This window comes from Pelodiscus sinensis, chromosome 32 (genome assembly GCF_052426305.1).
Source record: "Pelodiscus sinensis isolate ZL-2025 chromosome 32, ASM5242630v1, whole genome shotgun sequence".
Classification (NCBI taxonomy): Eukaryota; Metazoa; Chordata; order Testudines; family Trionychidae; genus Pelodiscus; species Pelodiscus sinensis.
In genome coordinates this window covers 1,000,980-1,024,952 of record NC_143083.1, presented here as the reverse complement: position 1 = coordinate 1,024,952, position 23,973 = coordinate 1,000,980, and the positions used below count along the sequence as shown (strand labels likewise).

Genomic DNA, 23,973 nt, shown 5'->3' with positions numbered 1-23,973 from the left:
TGCCCCCACCAGCACAGTTGGGGACACATTAGTGAGGCTTGGGGGGGTTTAGAGCGGTTGGGGTCTTTTTGCATCTCACTTGGGTGGCCTCGACTGACTTTTCTGTGGGTCAGTGACCCCTGACTCAAAACAGGTTCCCTGCCCTTCTCAGAAATAAAGACAACGCAGAAACATTTTGTGTTTGACATTTTATTTCAAAATGAAGCCTGGCCAACAAGCCCCCAATTAGGGCCAAGCCCCCATCTGGCCGCAGCATCATAACACTCCTGCACCCTCCTCCCCCGAACCTGAAACCTGAGCCTATCATACACTGGAACCCACTGTCCTGAGCCTCTCATCCTCAAACTCCTGCACCCCCAAATTCTCAGTCTTCTGCCACAACACTCCTGCACCATCCACACACTGCAAATCTGTGTCCTGAGCCCATCATACTCCTAGCCTTCCTGCCCCTCATGTACCCCAGCCCAAACTCCTGCACCCTCTCAGCCACAAGCCTGCGGCTTGCTCAGCACCCCAACCCTCCGCCTGACCCCAACACTCTCCAGCCTGGAGCATCCTCTTCTCTACTTCCTCCTGCACCCAAATTCCCTCCCACAGCTTGCACCTCTCACCCCTCCCCAGTGCTTTTTTTGTAAGCCACAATAGCGGTGGAGACAGCGTGAAGAGCCAGGGCAAAGTTGTTGAAACAAAAAAAAAAAGCCATGCCCTGGGATGGATGTACCAGCACCTATTTTCCCCGAGCACGGCGTGTTTTGTTGAGCGCAAAAAACAAACAAACAAAGCAACCCCCACACAATCATGCAGCACTGGGGGAAAATAGGTGCTGGTCCTAGGGCACAGCTGCTTCTTTTTTTTCCCAACAACTTTGCCCCGGCTCTTCACGCTGTTTCCACTGCTATTGTGGCTTTTTGTCTGGAACGGGTTGGCCACCCCGGGCTACACTGTGGGGTTTTTTACCGAAGAAGGTATGCAAATTGTGCTTGTATTTGCATATCATCTTCTGGGTTTTTTTCTGAAAGAGGATTTTCCATTATTTGGCCTGTCTACATGGGGCCAAATGTCAGAAAAAGAAACCTCTTTCGGAAGCCCCCTGTACACCTTGTTTTACAAGGAATAAGGAGGGGTTTTTTCTGACATTTGGCCCTGTGTAGATGGGCCAAATATCGGAAAATCCTCTTCCGGAAAAAAAAATGGAAGAAGATATGAAATTGCAAGCACAATTTGCATACCTTCTTAAGAAAAAAAAAACCCATGGTGTAGCTGCACCCTCTAAGTTTGCCTTATAATTGTAAAATATCTGTGTTTTGCATTTTCTACTGACTGCACACACACATGCTCATAGTTGCACACTGATGTAGTGGGTGTGTCTTCCCTTCTCCTTTAGAGGTGAATGGTCAGCTGTGTTGATGAAGTTTTGACACGAATAAATCCTGTTTTCTCATGTAAGCACAAAGATTCTTTCAAGTCCTCTTTCTTGACCTCATGGTCTGCTTTGTAGGTGCCTTCAGGACTACGTGGACAAGCACATTTGAAAATCTGGGGCAACCGGCACCTAACAGAGGAAGGTTACATCTTTCACAACTATACCACAGTAACCATAGATAGCAAAGGGTCATCTGTGTTCATCCAGACTGACAAGCCTGTCTATAAACCCAAACAGAAAGGTAAAGTAGCCTTCATGAATCTCACAGCCTTCACTTTTGCATGCAAAGGCTTTAATACTTAGACCAGAACTTCTTTTAAAGAATAGTTCCTGGAACCACAACTCTTGTTGAGTACCAGCTTTGATGATTAATCAGTTTTCCTTTTTCTCCCTTTTTAGTGCTGATAAACCTGTTTATGGTCACTTCTGACCTGCGACCGATCAATGAGAAGGTAAGTGAATGGCTTTCCTTCCCATTGTAAAATGTCTTAAGTGTTCAGCATTTCCTGTGCACATGCACGGAGTTACACAGCAACGTAATCAACAGTTGTTCCCTTATTCTTCAGTTGTTGGGTGGTAATTCACGTGTTTGTTAGGATGTTGTGGTTTTCTGAATTTGGCCATGTTATAGACAAAGGAGAAGGAGTAATGATAATCTTGCTTTATGTAGGTATAATACTATAGTGAAATGAAACATAATTAGGCCAAAGCAGCTGAAAGATGAGTATTTGAGGGGCTAGCACTTTGACACTGATTGTATAGGAGCATCTAGAGGCCAGGATCAGTCACTTAACCAGAGACTTGAGAGGCTAGTTTTCAAGTGAAATGCTTGAGTGAAATGATTCTTTGACCAAACTGCTCTTTCAGATACACTGATATTATATTATTATATTATCAGAAATCCTGTGGCATACCGTGCTTATGCCAGGCTCACAGCTTTTCATGAGATTGAAAAATACAGCTTTGTCTCATGCGTGTCTTATTCTTTGTTTCTTTCAGATTGAAGCCTACATAGTTGTGAGTATCTGCCATTTAGCAAGTGGCATCGTTACATAAGGTCATTGAGGCCTTTCTAAAGGGAGCAAGTCATAGGTTCATGCTCTGCCAGATTTATCATCGCCATCACTCCTTTGAGCTCAGGAATGTTTTCCCATGAATGCCTCTTCAAGGGAAAACAGAACAAATTGGTTACATCCCCTGGGGTTTATGAATATAACAACCTTACCCCATCTCTCTCATTTTGCTTGTAACGATACATTCTTATGCTGCATCTGGCTGGGGTAATATGATTGTCTCTGCACCCAGACATATGGCAATGGACTTATTAGAAATTCATGGAGATGGAGAGATCTTGCTGGGTTATTCATATATCCCTCTCCCTTTCTTCTTTGTTTTGAAGTGAATATGGGATCCTTTCTTTGACCATCCCCTTTAAACTAATTTATCTGATAACAAACGGAAGAGCTGGTCCCATGATCTGTACATTTGTTAACTGACTGACTGGCTTTAGTGCTGACACAAAATATCCCAAGCAATGGATCATTATTGTTTTTTTAGCAATTGATGCTAATTATTTGTATAAAAGTAAGATTTTCAGTTAAAAGTACTAGTGAAATTTACCTTTGTTGTGATAATGTCTCTTGTCCTAAACCATTTTCTAGGATCCTCGGGGATCTCGGATGATAGAATGGAGCAATATGAAGCCACTCTGTTGTGGTAAGTTTCAGCATGTGACAGTTTTCTGCTTGTCTGCCTTTGTGGGGTTTTATTGAAATAAACCTTTCCAGAGATTGTGAGCCCTCTCTGAATATCAGTGTCTTTTCTTTTCACTTAGGTATTGTAAATATGAGTTTCCCCTTGTCTGATCAGCCAGTATTTGGTGAGTGGTTTATCTTTGCTGAAATGCAAGGGCACACATACAACAAATCCTTTGAAGTTCAGAAATATGGTAAGTTATTGCCTGAAAGTCAACTTTAATCATAATCCCCACAATACTCAGAATCCTGTATGAAACATTTTTTATTTAAGTTGAAATAACCAAGAAATGATGTATTAAAAAGTCCAGGAGAAAAAATCATGTTAATGTAACGTTGCAGGAAATGCACCCTTGAATTGTAACAAAACAAATTGTTGATATCTTCTTTATATTATAAAGGGGTTTGTATGCATCATTATGTGACACAATCATGCATATAGGTAACAAACAATTCATTTGTTGAAGTTATTTTAATTCAGTCACTAAATTATTTTCCTTCCCTCACCAGATCCCAACTTGGGACTCTGAGAATTCCTAATCATTGCCCCTCTCTGTTTTACTTTTATTGCTCCCTACCCTATCTCAGAGTCTCTGGGGGTATGTCTACACTACAAAGTTAGTTCGAACTAACGGACGTTAGTTCGAACTAACTTTCATAGGCGCTACACTAGCGCTCCGTTAATTCGAATTTAAATCGAACTAACGGAGCGCTTAGTTCGAACTAGGTAATCCTCTTTCCACGAGGATTAAGCCTAGTTCAAACTTACTAGTTCGAATTAAGGGCTGTGTAGACCCTTATTTCGAACTAGTGGGAGGCTAGCCCTCCCCAGGTTTCCCTGGTGGCCACTCTGGCCAACACCAGGGAAACTCGTCTGCCCCCCTCCCGGCCCCGGAGCCCTTAAAGGGGCACGGGCTGGCTACGGTGCCCGTGCCAGGAGCAAGCCTGCCAGCACCCAGCTAGCAGACCCTGCACCTGGCACGGCACAAGCCAGCCACCCGATGCCCCCCAGCCCTCCTCCTCTTCCCGGGACCAGGCTGGCGGCTCACGGGAGCTTGCCCGGGACCGCAAGAGGCGGGCACCCACCTGGGCTAGTGCGGACATCGTGGACCTCGTCCACGACCTCCGCACTAGGCACAGGAAAGTGGCCGGCTAGGGCAGGAGAGCTGCCAGCCTGGCCACCCAGGAGCAGGTGTGCATGAAAATCAAGGGGATCCACTGAGACCCCCGACCCTGAGCCCTGAGCTTACAATGGCCATCCTGGGTCAGACCAAAGGTCCATCTAGCCCAGTAGCCTGTCTGCCGACAGCGGCCAACCCTAGGGACCTTGGAGGGGATGGACCGAAGACAGTGACCAAGCCATTTGTCTCGTGTCATCCCTCTCCAGCCTTCCACAAACCTTGGGCAGGGACACCACTCCTACCCCCTGGATAATACCACTCCATGGACCCAACCTCCATGACTTGATCTCACTTCCCTTTAAACTCTGTTCTAGTTGTAGCCTTCACAGCCTCCTGCAGCAAGGAGTTCCACAGGTTGACTCTTTGCTTTGTGAAGAACAACTTTCTGTTATTACTTTGAAGCCTGCTACCCATTCCTTTCCTTTGGTGTCCTCTAGTCCTTCTTTATGGGAACTAATGAAGAACTTTTCTGCATGCACCCTCTCCACCCAACCCCTGCTTTTAGAGACCTCTATCCTGTCCCCCCTCCGTCTCCTCTTTTCTAAGCTGAAAAGTCCCAGTCTCTTTAGCCTCTCTTCATATGGGACCTGTTCCCAACCCCTGATCATTTTAGATGCCCTCCCCTCTCCCAGCCTCTCTCTTCCCCTCTCCCACCTCCTTTTCCCAGTCTCCCCCAGTTTTGTTCAATAAAGACAGATTCCATTTTTGAACACAATTGTTCTTTATTTTGTACATCAAGAAGAGGGACTAGGGAAGGGTAAGTGGAAGGAGGTGAGGGAGGAATGGGGTATGCACCCCTGATGGGGAGGACTGGGCTGGCTCTGCGGGCTTCTGGGGGTGGAAGCTCTCCTGCAGCCCCCCAATTGCCCCCTCTCCCCAGATGGCAGCCTGCGGCAAGTGCAGCCGGGCTGATGGCCGAGTGGTGTGATGTGCCCAGTGTGGGTACTCCGGGCACTCCAAGCCAGGACTGTCTGTCCGGGGTGGGGGTCGGGACCCTTTAAGCGCAGCCCTCGGCTAGCCTGAGACAGCAGCTCCACGCTCTAAGTCCTCCTCTGATGCCCTGCCGGCACTGCTTCCGGCCAGCCTTAACCCCGCTTCAGGGTCCACTCAGTGTGGACTTGCTAGTTCGAATTAGCAAAACGCTAATTCGAACTAGTTTTTAGTTCTAGACGCGTTAGTTCGAATTAGCGCTGTAGTGTAGACGTACCCTGGGTGATGAGAGATTGGGTTTGTTTCCCCCCATATCCCAATGTATAATATCTGACCCAATCCACGGAGGTATTTGTACTGTGCTCAGTGCTCCGGTCTCTGAATATCTTCAGACCACATTGATTCCTAAAATGGTGGTGGGAGGGACTGCAGGAAATGCACCATGCTCCTGCCCCTGGCTCCAAGAAGTAAAGTATTGTGTCTGCAGCCCAGCCTATAAATGAAGTTTTGGGTTTAGTTCTCTAGCTCAGATCCTCCATATGGGACCATGATGTACAAACATGGGGGAGCTGATCCCTAACTTGTTCTGGAGAATGGTCACTAATAGCACCTTTCTAGTAGGATTCTGATTTGCTGCATTAGCTGATATTGTTATGTTGCTTTTGTTTTCTATTAAAGATTCTGTCTCCTCACCTTGCCTGATGCACTCTAACCACAAGAATGGATCTTGTCAGAGGTGTATAACAGTTAGTGTATCCTACATTCTAAGATCGTTCTAAAACATCTTTTCTCTTTTTCTTTCCATTTTAGTGTTACCAAAATTTGAGCTGTTGATTGACCCTCCTCCATATATCCGAGATCTTGCAACTTGTGAAAAAGGAACTGTACATGCCAGGTAGGGGACATGTCATAGATATAGTCCCATATTTTATAAATTGCAGTGCAGTTGTGGGATGGTGCAGTCATCTAAGCTCAGAGACAGCATGTGTCTCATCCCCAGAACTTTCCAGCATGACGTCAGAGCATTGTCAGATTTTCCTGTGACACGTGGTCTTCTGGCTTCCACATTAAAGTTTCTAATTCCTCCATCACCTATATATCGCTAGTTATATTCTGTACTGTGTGTTGAGTGAATCCTTCATGCATAAGGCCTCTGGAGGAAGAGGAAGCTACTCTGATGTTTGGCTTATCATTTTTCTTCATGTTAAGGTCTGCTACAATGGGTATTTGATTCCTAATCATGTCCCAGGATTGCATTTGCTGTTTGAGGAGAGGCTCCCTGCAGGTCTGCTTTAGTGTTGAGGCAGCTAGTGCAACAGGCTTCTTATTTTGAAATAATAAACCCTGCTTCTCATCAGGAATAACACCTATTTTGAAATTGTTATTTCAAATAGGGTTAGTGTGAATGCTCAGCTGCTGCTGTTGCAAAATAATTGGCTTCCAAAGGCCTTTCTCAGCTGCCCTGGCCAAACCCCTGACAACTTTAATGCTCCCTTCTTCTTTAGTCTTTAAAGCTGCAGGCAGAAGGAAAGGGGCTTGTGGCACCACACTGGCCCTACCAGCTCTGTGCCATACAGCAGCACCCTGCACTGCATCAATGGCAAACCCCAGTGCTCACTTTGAGCCCCCCCATGGCTGTAAGCATTCCAGCAGCTGCCTCTGAAGCCCTTGGCCAGGGGAAAAAGAGGGCATTGGCCTGGACTGGTGTAGTGATCCTGGATCTCGTAGAGGCCTGGGGCGAGGAGAGGAACATCCAGGATCTCCACACCAGACACCAAAATGCCGATGTCTGTGGAAGGATAGCCACCAGCCTGGCCAGAAGAGGCACGTCAGAACCCTGGACCAAGTGCGCATGAAGATTAAAGAACTGTGTCAAGGATACACGAAAGCCAGAGAACAAAGTTCCCACTTTGGAGTGGTACCACACACCTGCTGCTACTTTGAGCTGCTGATTGCCATCCTGGGAGCAAGGCTGGTTACTTCTCCCCCATCATCAACTCTGGCCTAGACATGCCTCTCGTCAGCCTCCAGGAGGGCAGGGCTCTGGAGGAGGACAGTGGCAACAAGGAGGATGAGGAGCAGGCCAGCCTGGACACCATGCCTGCGAGCCAGGAGCTGATCCTCAGCCTGGAGCCAGTCCCAGGGTGTCGCCCATGGCTCAGACAAAGCCAGAGATAGAACTCACCTGAAGCGCCCTAACTTTCCCTATCTACATGCGGGGGAGGCAGCGGGCTATGAGGGGCTGCACACTCCTTGCTTGGCCTTCTTGGCATGGGGCACGCACAATGTGGATGCACATGAAGCAGCAGTCTGGAACACTCAATGCCGGGAGGCCCTCCCATAGGAACTCCTCACTCCTTCTCACAAGATTCCTTACTCTGGACTCGGTGATGGGACTCCTTCCCATGACAAGCCATTACTAAGGAAACACACAACGTGTGGGTCATGGAAACACACAGCATGCCACACACACCACCAGCTCGAGCCTGCACTGAGGTCAAGTGCGGCGATGCAGTGGACACCAATCCCCTGCACGGGAACCTGCTGGGGGAAAGAAGAGGAAGGGACCCCAGTACCATTCTCTCCAGCAAGTGGCTTCTACCACTCACACACACTTCCCCCAACATCCTTACTCCCCCTCCAGCAGGCAGGGATAGAAGTTCTCTCTCTGTGGGATGCCGCCAGTGCCATATCTGGTGTGTGTGTGGAACACCGTAAGAAGCCAAGCCACCTCATTCCCCCCTCCTGCCCGCAGGCTCCTGGCCTGGCCAGCAACTTCCCATATCTGCTTGTCTCTGGAACATGGGGGTAGCGAGGATCCCCTGGGACATTGCACATGGCCATCATCTGAACTGAGACCTTTGGTGTCAGCTCAGAGATTAGGGTTCATGTACAGTGTCTCCTGGGATGACTGCCCTTGTCACTTTTCTTCACAGCTGAGCCAGCTGCAAGTGTGGTGCATCCAACACCTCTTGCGCCATCCTTCTAGCCCCGCAAGAGCTGCAGGTGACATAGGGTATGTCTACACTACCCCGCTAGTTCGAACTAGCAGGGTAGTGTAGACATACCCATAGCGATTACTTTGTGCAGGAATACCTCTAGTGCCTCTATTCCTTGAACAGGAACTTTGAGGAGGAGCACCAGGAGCACTGGGTGGACCGGAAGCTGAGGAGGAGGATCTGACCAGCAGGAGACCATGTGCTCCTTTTATCGCCACAGTCATGGAGCATCTGGTCATGGCTATTGATTGGTCCACCAGCCACCTCCCACCCCCTACCCCCACCTCCTGGCTTCTCCTCCTTATAGCCCTCCTGGGGCTGCTGACGCCTGTGAACATGTGGTGCTGGGACCTCTTAGGCAGCTGAAGTGTCCCGAGGTATCAGAGGCAGGCACCAGTCCCAGCCCCATCCCTGATACCCTCCTCCCGCTTCCTCCTCCCTCCCAGGTTTCTTTCTCCAGTCTCTCCTTGTTATATATTCCCCAAATAAAAATAAGACAATTGTTTTTTTTATTTGATCTATAGGGGAGGGGGGAAGCGAGGGCTGGGGAAAGAAAGACACCGAGGGGCAATGCAGAGGCCTCTTGTTGGGAGGCCCAGGGGAGTGTGTCACAGGTGTCCTTGGCTGAAACTCTCCCTCAGGGCCTTCTGGATGAGCAAAGCTCCCTGCTGGGCTCGCTGAATGGCAGCAGTGTCTGGCTACTCAAAAGCTTTGGCCAGCCACTAAGCTTCTGCCCCCACACTGGCAGGAAAGTCTCCCCCTTATTTTCACATATACTGTGAAATATACACAGCAAGCTGCCACCACCTAGGGGATCTTCTGGTCGCTGAGTTCCAGGAGAGTGGGGAGACTACAGAACCTCCCCTTGAAGTGGCTGAAGGCACTCTCCACTACTACGAGGCCTCTGCTGAGCCTGAACTGTTCTTTTGTGAGGTCCAGGCGGCCACGTAAGGTGTATCACTCTCCGCCCCCTCCAGATTGGGATGGTAAAACCCTGCCGGGTGAACTTTTGAACCCTGGGGTGGCACTGACCCGGGGCAGAGACTCTTGGGGTGTTGGACTTTTGGGACTCTGGGGGATTCGTGGCTGGGGGAGGGTCTTCACTCATGTTTGGTCTATGAATCCGAGTTGTGGTGTTTCCCCAAGTTAATGCTGATGTCGGTTACCTCATGTTATTAAAGGTTTGCTGCTATACTGAGGCTCTGTGCTTGCGAGAGGGGAAGAATTGCCTCTTTGAGGCACCCAGAGGTGTATGTAAGATTTCCCAGGGTAGGGGCTTGAGCCAGTGTTGTATTATCTTGTTGAGAGGAGACCCTTAGATACTGAACCCGGCCCTTGCTGCTATTAATTCGGCCTGGCAGAAGGGTTACAGAAATATAAAATCACAGGATTGCAAGAGTCTTCAGGTGGTCCCCAAGTCCAAGTCCCGTCCCAAAGCAGGACCAGCCCCAACTAAAATATCCCAGGCAGGGCTTTGTCGAGTAGGGACTGAAAAACCTCTAGGGATGGAGATTTTACCACCTCCCTAGGAAACTCATTCCAGTGCTTCACCACTCTCCCATTACAATAGTAAAATAGTCAAACTGCATGAGCATGGTCCCGACGGTTGATCTCCCCGTGCCAAACTGGTTCCCGATGGGGCGGTAGCTGTCTGGTGTGGCGAGCTTCCAGAGTGCAATGACAACGCGCTGCTGGAGGGAGATGGCAGGTCTCAGCCGGGCGTCCCATTGCCAGAGGGCAGGGATGAGCCGCACCTCCATGAAGGTGTTCTTCCACATGCGGAAGTTCTCAGCCACTGGTGGTCATCCCACTGCTCCATGGCAATGTGGTCCCACCAGTCAGAAGTGGTCTCCTGCCACTAGAAGCAGTGGTTCACAGTGTGCAAGGGAGGATGGAAAAGTATGTGGTGTATGAGGAGCGCCTGGGCCTGGATGAGGAGGTCCCCATTCCAGGCTGGTTGTCATGCTCCTGCAGTATCACATGGGCAGTCTGCATAAACTGCTCCAGGAAGTGATGTAGGAGGTCTAAGGGTATGTCTACACTACCCCGCTAGTTCGAACTAGGAGGGTAATGTAGTCATCCACAGTTGCAAATGAAGCCCGGGATTTGAATTTCCCGGGCTTCATTTGCATGAAGCCAGCCGGTGCCATTTTTAAATGCCGGCTAGTTCGAACCCCGTGCTGCGCGGCTACACGCGGCACGGAGTAGCTAGTTCGGATTATGCTTCTAATCCGAACTAGCTGTACTCCTCGTGGAACGAGGAAGCCTAATCCGAACTAGCTACTCTGTGCCGCGTGTAGCCGCGCAGCACGGGGTTCGAACTAGCCGGCATTTAAAATGGCGCCGGCCGGCTTCATGCAAATGAAGCCCGGGAAATTCAAATCCCGGGCTTCATTTGCAACTGCGGATGACTACATTACCCTCCTAGTTCGAACTAGCAGGGTAGTGTAGACATACCCTAAGAGACTAGCACTGCTTTGCAGCAGCTCCAGCTCCATGTTGGAATTGCTATGGTGTCTGCAAGGGCAACCAGAGCATGCAATGTGAGTTTTCTGTCCCTCAAGGAGGTAGGCAATGGAGAAGAGTGTGAAAGGTGGCTGTAGAGAGGAGCCCCTTTAATCACGAGTCTCAGCCTCAGGAAGTAGCTGCAGGAAGTGATTGCTGTCCTGACACCCTGCCCGGAGTGCCTCCAGGGGGCTTTAAATGCAGTTCAGCCTCCAGTAAGTGTGGACTTGCTCTTTTGCTATAAAACTGTAGTTTTGTGATGGGGACTTGTAGTGTGGATGCACTATTTCAAAATAGTTATTGTGGGGGTTATTATTTCAAAATTACTTATTTGGAAATAAGCGTGTAATATAGACATAGCCCTAGAGACTATAAACTATGTTGTATGTCAGCCTTGCCCGCCCTGCCCCAGGGGTTTGGCCTAGCCCATGAACTGTGTTTGTTTGCTTACCCCACCCTGTAGTAAAGGCCTGGGCTTAATGGGGACCACTGTGGGTGTCTGTTTATTTGCCTGGGCCAGCCCCAGAGTCTAGGCTTATAGACTGAAGCCCTGCTGGACCACAGGCTGGGGGGCCCTTGTCTATATAGGGCACATTTGTTTGTCCTGGGCTTACATAGATTGGAAACAGGGTGTGTGCTGGCCAGAACATAGGCCTGAGCTCCAGGACTGAGTTGGTTGGATTACATGCCCACTCAGATGAAACTAATATTGTACTCTTCATTCATTCTTGAATGAAATACAAGAAATACCCTTTCTTTCAAAGTCTGCTCTGTGGGAACATGGACAATCTGAGGGAATAGAATCATTGAATCATAGAGCTTGAAGAGACCTCAGGAGGTCATCAAGTCCTGCCCAAGGCAGAACCATCCATCATAGGCATCCTTCGATCCCAAAGGATCATGGGTTTGCGCCCCTGTTGGACTGATTCGAGCAGCGTCTTCTGTGGCTGTGCAATCCAATCCAGGAATGGCAGTCCTTTCTGCACTGTGAGCAGCAGTAGGCAGATGTCGCTCTGGTATCATGGGCACAGATCTTCCTGAGGGCTCTCTTGTCTTCTGCTTCCTTCACCAAGGTAGTTTCACACATAGCAAGAGCTTCCTTCACTCCCTGTTTCCAGGCATACTTGTCTAAGGCGAGCAAATGCCAGGTGTTCACACTGATAGAGAGAGCGCTGAGGTCATGCTTGCACGTGTCCTTATAGCGCAATTTAGGTTGCCTTTTCGGCCTCTTTCCAGACGCCAGTTCGCCAAAGAGAAGGTCCTTCGGTATTCGGCCATCCAACATACGTGAGACATGGCCAAACCAGTGCATACACCTCTGTTTGAGAAGGGTGAACATGGAGACAGTGCCCGCCCTCTCAAGCACTGCTCTATTGGGGATCTTGTCCTGCCATGAGATACCAAGTATACGCCTAAGGCAACGCATATGGAATGTGTTGAGCCGCTGCTCTTGTTTTGAGCACAAAGTCCATGTTTCACTAGCGTACAACAGTGTGCTCAAAACACAGGCTGTGTAGACCTGCACCTTGGTGTGTACAGTGAGCTTATTATTGGCCCATACTCTCGTCGTCAGCCTGGAGAACGTTGTGGCGGCTTTTCCAGTGCGCTTGTTAATCTCGCTATCAAATGACAAGTTGTCCGAGATCGTAGAGCCTAGGTACACGAACTCATGGATGACTTCCAGTTCGTAATCTAACACACTGATGAATGGCTCGTTACCCACGCTTTGGCCCATCACCTGGGTCTTCTTTAAGCTGATTGTGAGGCCGAATTCCATACATGCGTCCGCAAAGCGAGTTATGAGTGACTGCAGTTCCTGCTGAGTGCGAGCAGCAGTAGCTGCATCGTCAGCAAAAAGGAACTCCCTTAGACGCTTCGTAAGCACCCTGGTCTTTGCTCTAAGCCTCAACAGTTTGAAGAGGTTGCTGTCCATTCTCGTGCGGAGAAAGATGCCCTCTATAGCAGTTCCAAAGGCATATTTGAGCAAAACTGCAAAGAAGATGCTGAACAGTGTTGGAGCCAGCACACACCCCTGCTTCACTCCGCTGAGAATCTCGAAGGGTTCGGATGTAGATCCATCGTATACCATGGTCCCCCTCATGCCATCATGGAAGGCCCTAACAATGCTGAGCAGAGTTGGAGGACAGTTGATCTTAGCCAGAATTGCGACCAGATCTTTTCTACTGACAAGGTCAAATGCTTTGGTTAGATCGATGAAAGCAATATACAAAGGTTTGTTCTGTTCCCTGCACTTTTCTTGTAGTTGCCTAACAGAGAAAACGATGTCTATGGTGGACCGTTCAGCTCTGAACCCACACTGAGACTCAGGGTAGACTCTCTCTGCAATAACATGGAGCCTCTTCATGACAACACGTGCAAATAGCTTCCCCACGGTGCTGAGAAGGGAGATGCCGCAATAGTTATTGCAATCGCTTTTGTCACCCTTGTTCTTGTAGACAGTAACGATGTTAGCATCCCTCATATCTTGCGGTACGCTGCCTTCTCTCCAACATTGGCAGAGTATTCTATACAGCTCTGAGACTAGGGTACCGTTAGCGCATATAAGGATTTCTGAGGAAATACCACCTTTCCCTGGGGCAGGGCAGGACCAACCCCAACTAAATCAACCCAGCCAGGGCTTTGTCAAGCCGAGACTTAAAAATTGCTAGGGATGGAGATTCCACCACCTCCCTAGGTAACCCATTCCAGTGCTTCACCACCCTCCTAGTGCAATAGTTTTTCCTAATATCCAACCTAGACCTCTCCCACCACAACTTGAGACCATTGCTCCTTGTTCTGCCATCCGTCACTACTGAGAACAGCCTCTCGCCATCCTCTTTGGAACCTCCCTTCAGGAAGTTGAAGGCTGCTATCAAATCCCCCCTCCCTCTTCTCTTCTGCAGACTAAACAAACCCAAATCCTTTAGTGTCTCCTCATAGGTCATGCACTCCAGCACCCTTAAAATTTTGGTTGCCCTCCCCTGGACCCTCTCCAATGCGTCTGCATCCTTTCTATAGTGGGGGGCCCAGAACTGGACACGGTATTCAAGATGTGGCCTCACCAGAGCCACATAAAGGGGAATAATCACTTCTCTGTATCTGCTGGCAATGCTCCTCCTATTGCACCCTAATATGCCATTAGCCTTCTTGGCTACAAGGACACACTGTTGACTCATATCCAGCTTCTCATCCACTGCAATCCCCAGGCCCTTTTCTGTAGAATTGCTACTTAGCCATTCAGTCCGCAGCCTATAACAAAGCTTGGGATTCTTCCATCCCAAGTGCAGGACTCGACACTTGTCCTTGTTGAACCTCATCAGATTTCTTTTGATCCAGTTCTCTAATCTGTCCAGGTCATTCTGGACCCTATCCCTGCCCTCCAGCATATCTACCTCTCCTCCTATCTTAGGGTATGTCTACACTACCCCGCTAGTTCGAATTAGTGGGGGTAATGTAGTCATCTGCAGTTGCAAATGAAGCCCGGGATTTGAATTTCCCGGGCTTCATTTGCATGAAGCCAGCAGGCGCCATTTTTAAATGCTGGCTAGTTTGGACCCCGTGCCACGCGGCTACACACAACAAGGACTAGCTAGTTTGGATTAGGCTTCTAATCCGAACTAGCTGTACGCCTCATTCCACGATTAGAAGCCTAATCCGAACTAGCTAGTCCGTGTCGCGTGTAGCCGCGCAGCATGGGATCCAAAATAGCCGGCATTTAAAAATGGCGCCGGCCGGCTTCATGCAAATGAAGCCCGGGAAATTCAAATCCCGGGCTTCATTTGCAACTGCGGATGACTACATTACCCCCGCTAGTTTGAACTAGCGGGGTAGTGTAGACATACCCTTAGTGTCATCTGCAAACTTGCTGAGGGTGCAATCCATTCCCTCATCCAGGTCATTAATAAAGATGTTGAACAAAACCAGTCCTAGAACAGATCCTTGGGGCACTCCGCTATAAACTGACCGCCATCCTGACATCGAGCCATTGGGCCCGACAGTCTAGCCAACTTTCTATCCATCTTACAGTACATTTATCCAATCCATATTCCCTTAACTTGCTGGCAAGAATATTGTGGGAGACCGTATCAAAAGCTTTGATAAAGGCATAAGAGTCATATCTCTTGTCATGAGATCTGCCAGGCAGCCATGTGACCAAAACTTCACCAAAGAGTACATATTGAACATCATGTCTTTAGCCAATGCCCTTTTTCAGCAGAAGTCTCCTTCTTGCCTTACAGTCCAGGAGAACATGCAGTATATAATATACTTAATGTTGATAGTCCATATTTAAAAGATGATCCTGCTGCCTACTCTGGCATAGCTGTGAAAAATACCATTGTAACGAATCTATGGTGTTTAGCACAATGAAGATAGGAACATTTTTCTCTGCCTACTTAAAATATCCTTTCTTTGAGTCATCTGTAATTTAGAAAGGTAGAATAGAATTATCTACAAATCTGTAGACCTTATTGCTCAAAGAAGGAAAAATTTTAGCTAAGCCCAGATGCACTTTTCTATTAAATGGATACCTTTTCAAGTTAAAAGTTGCACAGTAGGGAAACAGGTCTTCATCTTGATTATAATAATTTAAATGTGAAAGGATGCACTGAATGCACTTTCAATCATTTCTGTAGTTTGTTTATTTTTTTTGCATTTCACTGTCTTGGATAGTGCACGTAGACAGCTCAGTTTTACTTTCGGGTTCTTTTCATTGTGCTGGCATATGACTCCTGTGTCTGAATGTAAGATAAATGCTGGTATTTAAATTTTAAAGGGAACTGTTTCCACTGAAACTTTTAAAAGTAATTGCCCATTCCTCGCAGAATGAACATGAAATGTTTATATTGTGGCAGAGTCTACATGCTTATTTTCAACAGAAAAAAAGGAAAATATAGGAATTAGAAGAAGATTGTGCTGAGTTAAAAAAATACCCTAAAACAGATGGAGCTTGAGATTAATCTGACTTTCAAGTCAGCTGGTCCCTGTTAGTCTGGATGCTTCTGTGTACAAAAGCCAGCAGAGGTAGAGACGGGATCTTTCTGTTTTCAGTCTAGTTTAGATCAACTGTTTGCCAATTTTTCATGTAAAAGCTTTCACTGAGATATTAACAGTTGTCATTTAGAAATAGCTTCTTGTGGTGGCTTTTATTTTCTGAGTTCTGGGTATGACAACCTGTGGGTCAAGCATGGGGTTAATCAAGGAAATGGAGAGGATCCAGTCTGAGTTTTTCATTTTCTTGCTTATCCTATTTCAGATACACATTTGGGAAACCAGTGACAGGAAAGCTAACTGTCAACATGACTATAAATGGAGTAGGGTACTACAGGCATGAAGTGGGACACCCAGTCCTCAAAACCATAGAGGTGAGTGGGACCATTAAATCAGCTTCAATAGGAATTTCTGATCTGTGCCAATAGATGTCAATATCAATATCAGAGTCTAAATGTGTCACCTAAACTACACATGCTAAAAATACTAGATCATAAAAACACTAACAAGAAAATATTAGAAGCAAGAGGAAGACCAAGGACAGGGTAAGACCCTTACTCGACGAAGAGGGAAAAACAATAACAGAATTTGGAAATGGTAGAGGTGATTAATTACTACTTTGTTTCAGTTTTTACCAAGAAGGTTGGTGGTGATTGGATGCCAAACATAATAAATGCAAGTGAAAATGGGATGGGATCAGAAGTTAATATAGAGACAGAAGGGCTGTGTCTAGACTGGCAAGTTTTTCCGGAAAATCAGCAGCTTTTCCGGAAAAACTTGCCAGCTGTCTACACTGGCCGCTTGAATTTCCGGAAAAGCACTGACGATCTATTGTAAAATCATCAGTGCTTTTCTGGAAAAACTATGCTGCTCCCATTCGGGCAAAAGTCTTTTTCCGAAAGACTTTTGCCCAAAAGGGCCAGTGTAGATAGCATAGTACTGTTTTCTGCAAAAAAAGCCCCGATCGCGAAAATGGCGATCGGGGCTTTTTTGCGGAAAACTGCGTCTAGATTGGCCACGGATGCTTTTCCGCAAAAAGTGCTTTTCCGGAAAAGCATCCTGCCAATCTAGACGCACTTTTCCGAAAATGCTTTTAACGGAAAACTTTTCAGTTAAAAGCATTTTTGGAAATTCATGCCAGTGTAGATGTAGCCCTAAAGTTTAAAATTACTTAATCAAATCAGATATCTTCAAGTTACCAGGATCTGATGAAATTCATTCTAGAATACTCAGATGGTCCCATATTTTCCATTTCTCCCCTCCAATCAGTATTGGTGGGTCCTAGTGTTGGTGGAATCCTTGCTCACTAGCTGCCCATCTACTAACCTACTAGCTTTCTTTGACAGAGTAACAAGCTTTGTGGACGGGGGGAAGTGGTAGATCTGGTATATCTAGAGCAGTGATCTCCAACCTTTTTACACCCAAGATCATTTTTTAAATGTCAGGAGAAGCCAAAATCTACCCAATCCCTTCCCCAAAACCCCACGCCTTCCTTGAGGTCCCTCTCTGCTCCCCTCCTCTCCATCACTTACTATCCCCAACAGTGGGTTGAGACAGGAGGTGCGAGCTCTGGGGTGGGAATGAGGGATTTAGGTGTGGGAAAGGGTAAGAAGTGCAAGCTCTGGCAGGGAATTTGGGTGCAGGAGGAGGTGGAGAAGGGGATGCTGGCTTGGGGAGGGAGCTCCAGGCTGGGAAGTATTGGGGTCAGGTGAAGGGTTGGGATGTTGAGCAAGCCACAGGCTTGTGGATGTGAGGGTGCAGGAGTTTGGGTTGGAGTGTGTGAGGGGCTCAGGGCAGGGAGGTTGAGAGTATGTTGGGCTCAGGACACAGATTTGCAGCGTATGGATGGTGCAGGAATGTTGTGGCACAAGACTGAGAATGTGGGGGTGCAGGAGTTTGGGGATGTGAGAGACTCAGGACAGGGGAGTTCCAGTGTATGATAGGCTCAGATTTGGAGTCTGGGGAGGTGCAGCAGTGTTATGATGCTGCAGTCAGATGGGGGCTTGGCCCCAATTGGGGGCTTGTTGGCCAGGCTTCATTTTGAAATAAAATACTATGTCACACACAAAATTTTTCAGCATTGTCTTTATTTATGAGAGGGGCGGGGAACCTGTTTTGATGCAGGGGTCACTGATCCACAGAAAAGTCAGTGGAAGCCACACAAGTGAGATGCAAAAAAACAACCCCTCCAAAAAAAACCCAAGCTGGGGGTAGGTGACTGACCAGGAGGGAGGAGGCAGGAGCAAGATGCTCGTGGGAGTGTGGCCAGGGGTAGAGTGCTGATGGGAATCTGACCAGCAAATGGTTTTTTAAACTAGCAATTGCCCAATGCTTTTACAGGAGGGGAAAACTGAACCAAACTGCACTTAACTGATTACAAACTTTGTGATTATAATTCGATTCTATTAAATCACCATCTCTAATTCGCTCAAAGCAGCGCAGCATGCAAGCAAAAATACAAAAACAAAGCCAATATAATGATAATATAAACTCTGTCCACAGCCAGCCCCTCTATGGTTATTTTAGGGCAGCTGGTGGAGTAAATCTACCTTTACATAAATCTATCTTTACAACTTAACAACTCCTGGGTTTCTATTTCTAACACTTATACTTGGCCTAAATACAACACCACTACACAACACAAGATTATACAATTTACACAGTATGGTTAATAGAACTCAGTTACACTCTACAGAATTACACAGTGAAATAAACATGTTTCAACTATTAATTAAACCAATAACTAATATATTTAAGCAATACTTACAAATCCAGCAATAACAGCATAAAGACACACTGGAACTCGGAGCATGCTCAGGACTCGCGCACCCCTATCTTTGACTCGAAGGGTGAGGAGGTAGCTTCAGGGTGATCAATCCTTCAGCCGGACAAAAAAGACAAGTGCCCTCAGCACTCAGAACCTCGCTGAACAAAGGGGTCGAGGGAGTTTTATAACATAACCTGATATCCGGTACCTTATTAGGGTCTGTTCCCTGGCCGGGCCTGATAGGCTGGTAATGAGGTAGTGTGCAAAATTGCCCTATAGGATTTTTCATGATGCCCGCATGATGGTCCCATGGACAGTGCCGGGTCTGGGCATGGTCAGTGTGCATGGCAGTTGCGTCTTATCTCCCTATGCCTACCTTCAAGGACTGGTCAAGAGAGTCTTATTTATTTCTTGCAGCTGTGCTCTGTCTTTTCATGCTCACTTCCCTGTTCTTAGATTCCTACAAGGTTAAATTCCGTTCACAGAAAGCTGCATTGTGTGCTTACAAGTTATGCTTTCTCAGAGTGTGACAGCGGCCTACATTTTCTGTGAGGGGTCTATGTGTGGCAGAATGGGCAATGCGCACGCGAGGCCATGGTCAAAAGGACCTGCTTTGCGACACATGCCTCATAACCAAATTTATTCTGCCTGTGGAGGGAAAAAATTAGAGGGAACCCTGATAATCAACTTAGGGTGCATGCAGAAGGGAGCTCAGGGTATGGGATTGGGGTGCAGGAGAGGGTGTGAGATCTGAGGAAGTTTGAGTGAAGGAGGCGGTTGTGACCTGAGGCAACCTGTGTTATGTGAGGGTGATGGGGCTTGAGGCAGTGCTAAACCAGAGTATTGATGAAGAAGCGGTGGATGTCATACACCTAGGCTACGTCTACACTGGCCCCTTTTCCGGAAGGGGCATGTAAATTTCACGAGTCGTCGTAGGGAAATCCGCGGGGGATTTAAATATCCCCCGCGGCATTTAAATAAAAATGTCCGCCGCTTTTTTCCGGCTTTTAAAAAAGCCGGAAAAGAGCGTCTAGACTGGCCCCGATCCTCCGGAAAAAGTGCCCTTTTCTGGAGGGTCTTATTCCTACTTTGAAGTAGGAATAAGACCCTCCGGAAAAGGGCACTTTTTCCGGAGGATCGGGGCCAGTCTAGACGCTCTTTTCCGGCTTTTTTAAAAGCCGGAAAAAAGCGGCGGACATTTTTATTTAAATGCCGCGGGGGATATTTAAATCCCCCGCGGATTTCCCTACGACGACTCGTGAAATTTACATGCCCCTTCCGGAAAAGGGGCCAGTGTAGACGTAGCCCTAGACTTTAGTAAGGCATTTGATACAGTCTCGCATGATATTCTTATTGATAAACTAGGCAAATATAACTTAGATAGGGCCACGATAAGGTGGGTGCATAATTGGCTGGATAACCGTAGTCAGAGAGTTGTTGTTAACGGTGCTAAATCCTGCTGGAAAGGGATAACAAGTGGAGTTCCGCAAGGGTCTGTTTTGGGACCCGTACTGATGATGTAGATATTGGGATAGAGAGTACGCTTATTAAGTTTGCAGATGATACCAAACTGGGTGCGGTTGCAACTTCTTTGGAGGATAGGGACATAATTCAAAATGACCTTAGCAAGTTAGAGAAATGGTCAGAGGTAAACAGGATGAAGTTTAATAAAGAGAAATGCTAAGTGCTCCACTTAGGAAGGAACAATCAGTTCCATACATACAAGATGGGAAGCGACTGTCTAGGAAGGAGCATGGCGGAAAGGGATCGAGGGGTCATAGTGGACCACAAGTTGAATATGAGTCAACAGTGTGATGCTGTTGCAAAAAAAGCAAATATGATTTTAGGTTGTATCAACAGGTGTGTTGTAAGCAAAATTCGTGAAGTCATTCTGCCGCTCTACTCTGCACTAGTTAGGCCTCAGCTGGAGTACTGTGTCCAGTTCTGGGCGCCACATTTCAAGAAAGATGTGGAGAAATTGGAAAGGGTACAGAGAAGAGCTACAAGAATGATTAAAGGTCTAGAGAACATGACCTATGAAGCCAGGTTTCATGAACTGGGCTTGTTTAGTTTGGAAAAAAGAAGATTAAGGGGGGACATGATAGCGGTTTTCAAATATCTTAAAGGGTGTCACAAGGAGGAAGGAGAAAATTTGTTCCTCTTGGTTTCTGAGGACAGGACAAGGAGTAATGGGCTTAAAGTGCAGCAAGGGAGGTTTAGATTGGACATTAGGAAAAAATTTCGAACTGTCAGGGTGGTCAAATATTGGAATAAATTGCCAAGGGAGGTGGTGGAATCTCCCTCTCTGGAGATATTTAAGAACAGGTTAGATAGACATCTGTCAGGGATGGTTTAGACGGAGCTTGGTCCTGCCTTGAGGGCGGGGGGTTGGACTCGATGACCTCTCGAGGTCCCTTCCAGTCCTATGATTCTATGATTCTATAACATATACAATCTGGGTATGTCTACACTACCACCCTAGTTTGAACTAGGGTGGTTAATGTAGGCAACCAGAGTTGCAAATGAAGCCCGGGATTTGAATTTCCCGGGCTTCATTTGCATGTTGCCGGGTGTCGCCATTTTTAAATGTCCGCTAGTTCGGACTCCATGCCCGCGGCTACACGCGGCACGAACTAGGTAGTTCGGATTAGGCTTCCTATTCCGCACTACCGTTACTCTTCGTGGAATGAGGTGTACCGGTAGTTCGGAATAGGAAGCCTAATCCGAACTACCTAGTTCGTGCTGCGTGTAGCCGCAGGCACGGAGTCCGAACTAGCGGACATTTAAAAATGGCAGCGCCCGGCAAGATGCAAATGAAGCCCAGGAAATTCAAATCCCAGGCTTCATTTGCATCTTCGGTTTCCTACATTAACCACCCTAGTTCGAACTAAGGTGGTAGTGTAGACATAACCTCTGTTGCTAGTTGTGGTTTTTATTAGGGAATGTGCTCCTGTTCTCAAGACTCTTTAAAATAAAGCTAAGAGAATACCTCATCCCACTGCTCCCCCAAGAAAGCAGGCCCCATATTCTGTGTTTAACCAGAAACACATTTTTATCTGCACATCCTGAGTAATGTTTTTCTTCTCTGGCCTGGTTGGTAGATCGATGGCTCTGCTGTTTTTGATGTGTGTGTGAGAGATATGATGCCAGCTGATGTCCCAGAGCATTTTCGAGGTGTGGTCAATATTTGGGCCACTGTAACCAGTTCTGATGGGAGCAAGCAGGTCACCTTTGATGACTCAACACCTGTTCAGAAACAGCTAATTGACATCAAGTACAGCAAGGATACTAGGAAGCAGTTCAAACCTGGCCTACCTTACAAAGGGAAGGTAAGGTAGGGGATATGGGGACAACCAGGGGGGTTGATAGCCTATATGGGCAATTATTTTGAATGTGTTATACACCATGTGCTGAGATGTTACTCTTATCTGCTGTTGAGTTTTATAATGGTATGGATTTATTAATAAAGTTAAATGCCTTGTTTTATTAATTAAATGCCTGTTCAGGTAGAAGTCACTTACCCTGACAGTAGCCCGGCTGATGGGGTCACAATTCGAATCAAAGCTGAGTTAACGCCAAAGGATAATGTTTATACAAGTGAACTGGTATCCAGAAGTGGCTTGGTGGAGTTTGAAATCCCCTCTATTCCTACAGCTGCCCAGTATGTCTGGCTGGAGGTAGGTAAAAACTCTTTATAGAATTAATGGGCTTTAAAAAAGCTAATCTTGTCACATGCACACTGTGAATTGGTGCTGAAAATGGGAAATCAGTCAGTGACCTGAAGATGAGCTCTGTGTGAGTTTGAAAGCTGTTCTTTCATCAACAATAGAAGATATTTCCTCATCTACCTTGTCTCTCTAGTGACACTGGGAAGCTATTTAGCTCAGACTTAAACTTTCACCTTTGAATTGTAGTAAATATTTATCCAACCCCATGCTTCTGATAGAACTGATAATAATAATAACAATAATTAATAAATAAGATAGAGCTGTCTGCTCTAAGTATATAAAATTAAGTGTATGCATCAAACATCTCAATAGAAAGTGAGTGTCTTATAATAGTACTTTAAAGATCACAAAGGAGACAGTGAGAAGGGCAGTGTTTGGAGTGGGAATGGTGGTAAGGACTGCGTGATAGAGAGGGACAGGTTCTCAGCTTTCTATGTGTGAATAACATTCAGATGCATTTTTGTTAAGACCAAAGTGACTGCAATTGATGGGAGACCTGCCGGGGACCAATATCTGCCAAATTACTTATCTATCAGCAGTTGGTACTCACCTAGCAAGTGCCATATCCAGCTCCAAGCACCAGATAAGCCTTTCCAGGTAGGACAGTTTCATGTTAAATTATGATGATTTCTTGGATCATTCATATCTGTTTGTCCTAATGAAGTATTTCCAGATATCTTTGGGAGCTGTAGGCTATTATTGTATCCATGGCAGCTCTTAAGAGGCATCTCTTTAGACACTGATCTGTCTTTAGCTACGAGCTACTTTACTGCATGGTGCTGCCTGCTTTACCTTCCCCTGAGAATGTTTCCTAAAGTATAGGGGTGGATGAAGATCCACTGGACTGTAGAACTCAGATCACAAACAAGCTCTCCACAGCCTAAAGTCTGTATGAAGTGGATGGTAGAAACGACAATGATATTAAGATTTTTGTTTTAATCAATAACACCAATCGATTTGAATTAGAGCCAGAATGGGATGAATTAATCATCTTCTTCCCAGATTGGAAGTGTCTAATCTCCTTGGAATTAAGAGTCCGAATCCTAGCAATATCGCTTCAGCTTTTATTCCAAAGGCAAATAAATTGAGCATCTTGCAGTTTTCTGTTAGGGCACATCAACACTATGAGATAAGGTCGATTTCTGGTCACACAATTTTGAGAAGTCAAAAGTCTGTTTCCTCACTGTGGGAAAGAATCGAATGTTGTCCAAAGGAGTATGTGCCCATTAAGGAACCTGCTGTTGACTCAGAGACTTGAGGTACTGTGGGTAGCTTTGCAGTCTGAGCTATGCTTCCAGTGCCCACTGGGTCCAAAACTCTGCAACGGATGGTTAGAGGGGCTCATGTTGGCTGCATCCCATAAAGCATTCCTCTAGTTCCTCCCCACCTTGTGCAAGATAAAAAGGAGGCAATGTGCCTGTGCCTTTTAGTGCCCTGGTTATCCACACACAGGGCCAGCCTTAGGCCGATTCGGCCAAATCGGGCCCCATGCCTAAGGGGGCCCCGCACCCCTGAACCCAGAAGTGCTGGCTGGCATTACAATTCAGAGCCAGTGCCCTGCTCCACCACTATGTGGAGCTGGGTCTCTCCCCCGGCTCTGCCCGGAGCGATCCCCGGACCTCCTTGCTGGTCCCCCCGTGCGTCCGCGGCCCCAGCTGCCCTGTGCGGCCCCGGCCCCAACCCGTCCAGTCCCGTGC

The 23,973-nt window shown here is 47.0% G+C and overlaps 1 protein-coding gene across 3 annotated transcripts in view; it reads left to right on the top strand.

The window, feature by feature from the left end:
* Positions 1-23,973, top strand: part of CPAMD8 (C3 and PZP like alpha-2-macroglobulin domain containing 8) — a 169,754-nt gene that overhangs the window by 31,729 nt on the left and 114,052 nt on the right. For all 3 annotated transcript variants that reach the window (XR_012896754.2, XM_075903346.2, XM_075903344.2), the window contains exons 4-13: positions 1,499-1,664; positions 1,823-1,875; positions 2,423-2,440; positions 3,085-3,139; positions 3,258-3,371; positions 6,099-6,183; positions 16,047-16,155; positions 21,650-21,877; positions 22,055-22,225; positions 22,745-22,873. Coding sequence is in view for 2 of the 3 variants with exons in the window: in XM_075903346.2 (XP_075759461.2) it covers positions 1,499-1,664; positions 1,823-1,875; positions 2,423-2,440; positions 3,085-3,139; positions 3,258-3,371; positions 6,099-6,183; positions 16,047-16,155; positions 21,650-21,877; positions 22,055-22,225; positions 22,745-22,873 (1,128 nt within the window). In the remaining variant the exon portion in view is untranslated. The remainder of the gene's footprint in view (positions 1-1,498; positions 1,665-1,822; positions 1,876-2,422; positions 2,441-3,084; positions 3,140-3,257; positions 3,372-6,098; positions 6,184-16,046; positions 16,156-21,649; positions 21,878-22,054; positions 22,226-22,744; positions 22,874-23,973) is intronic.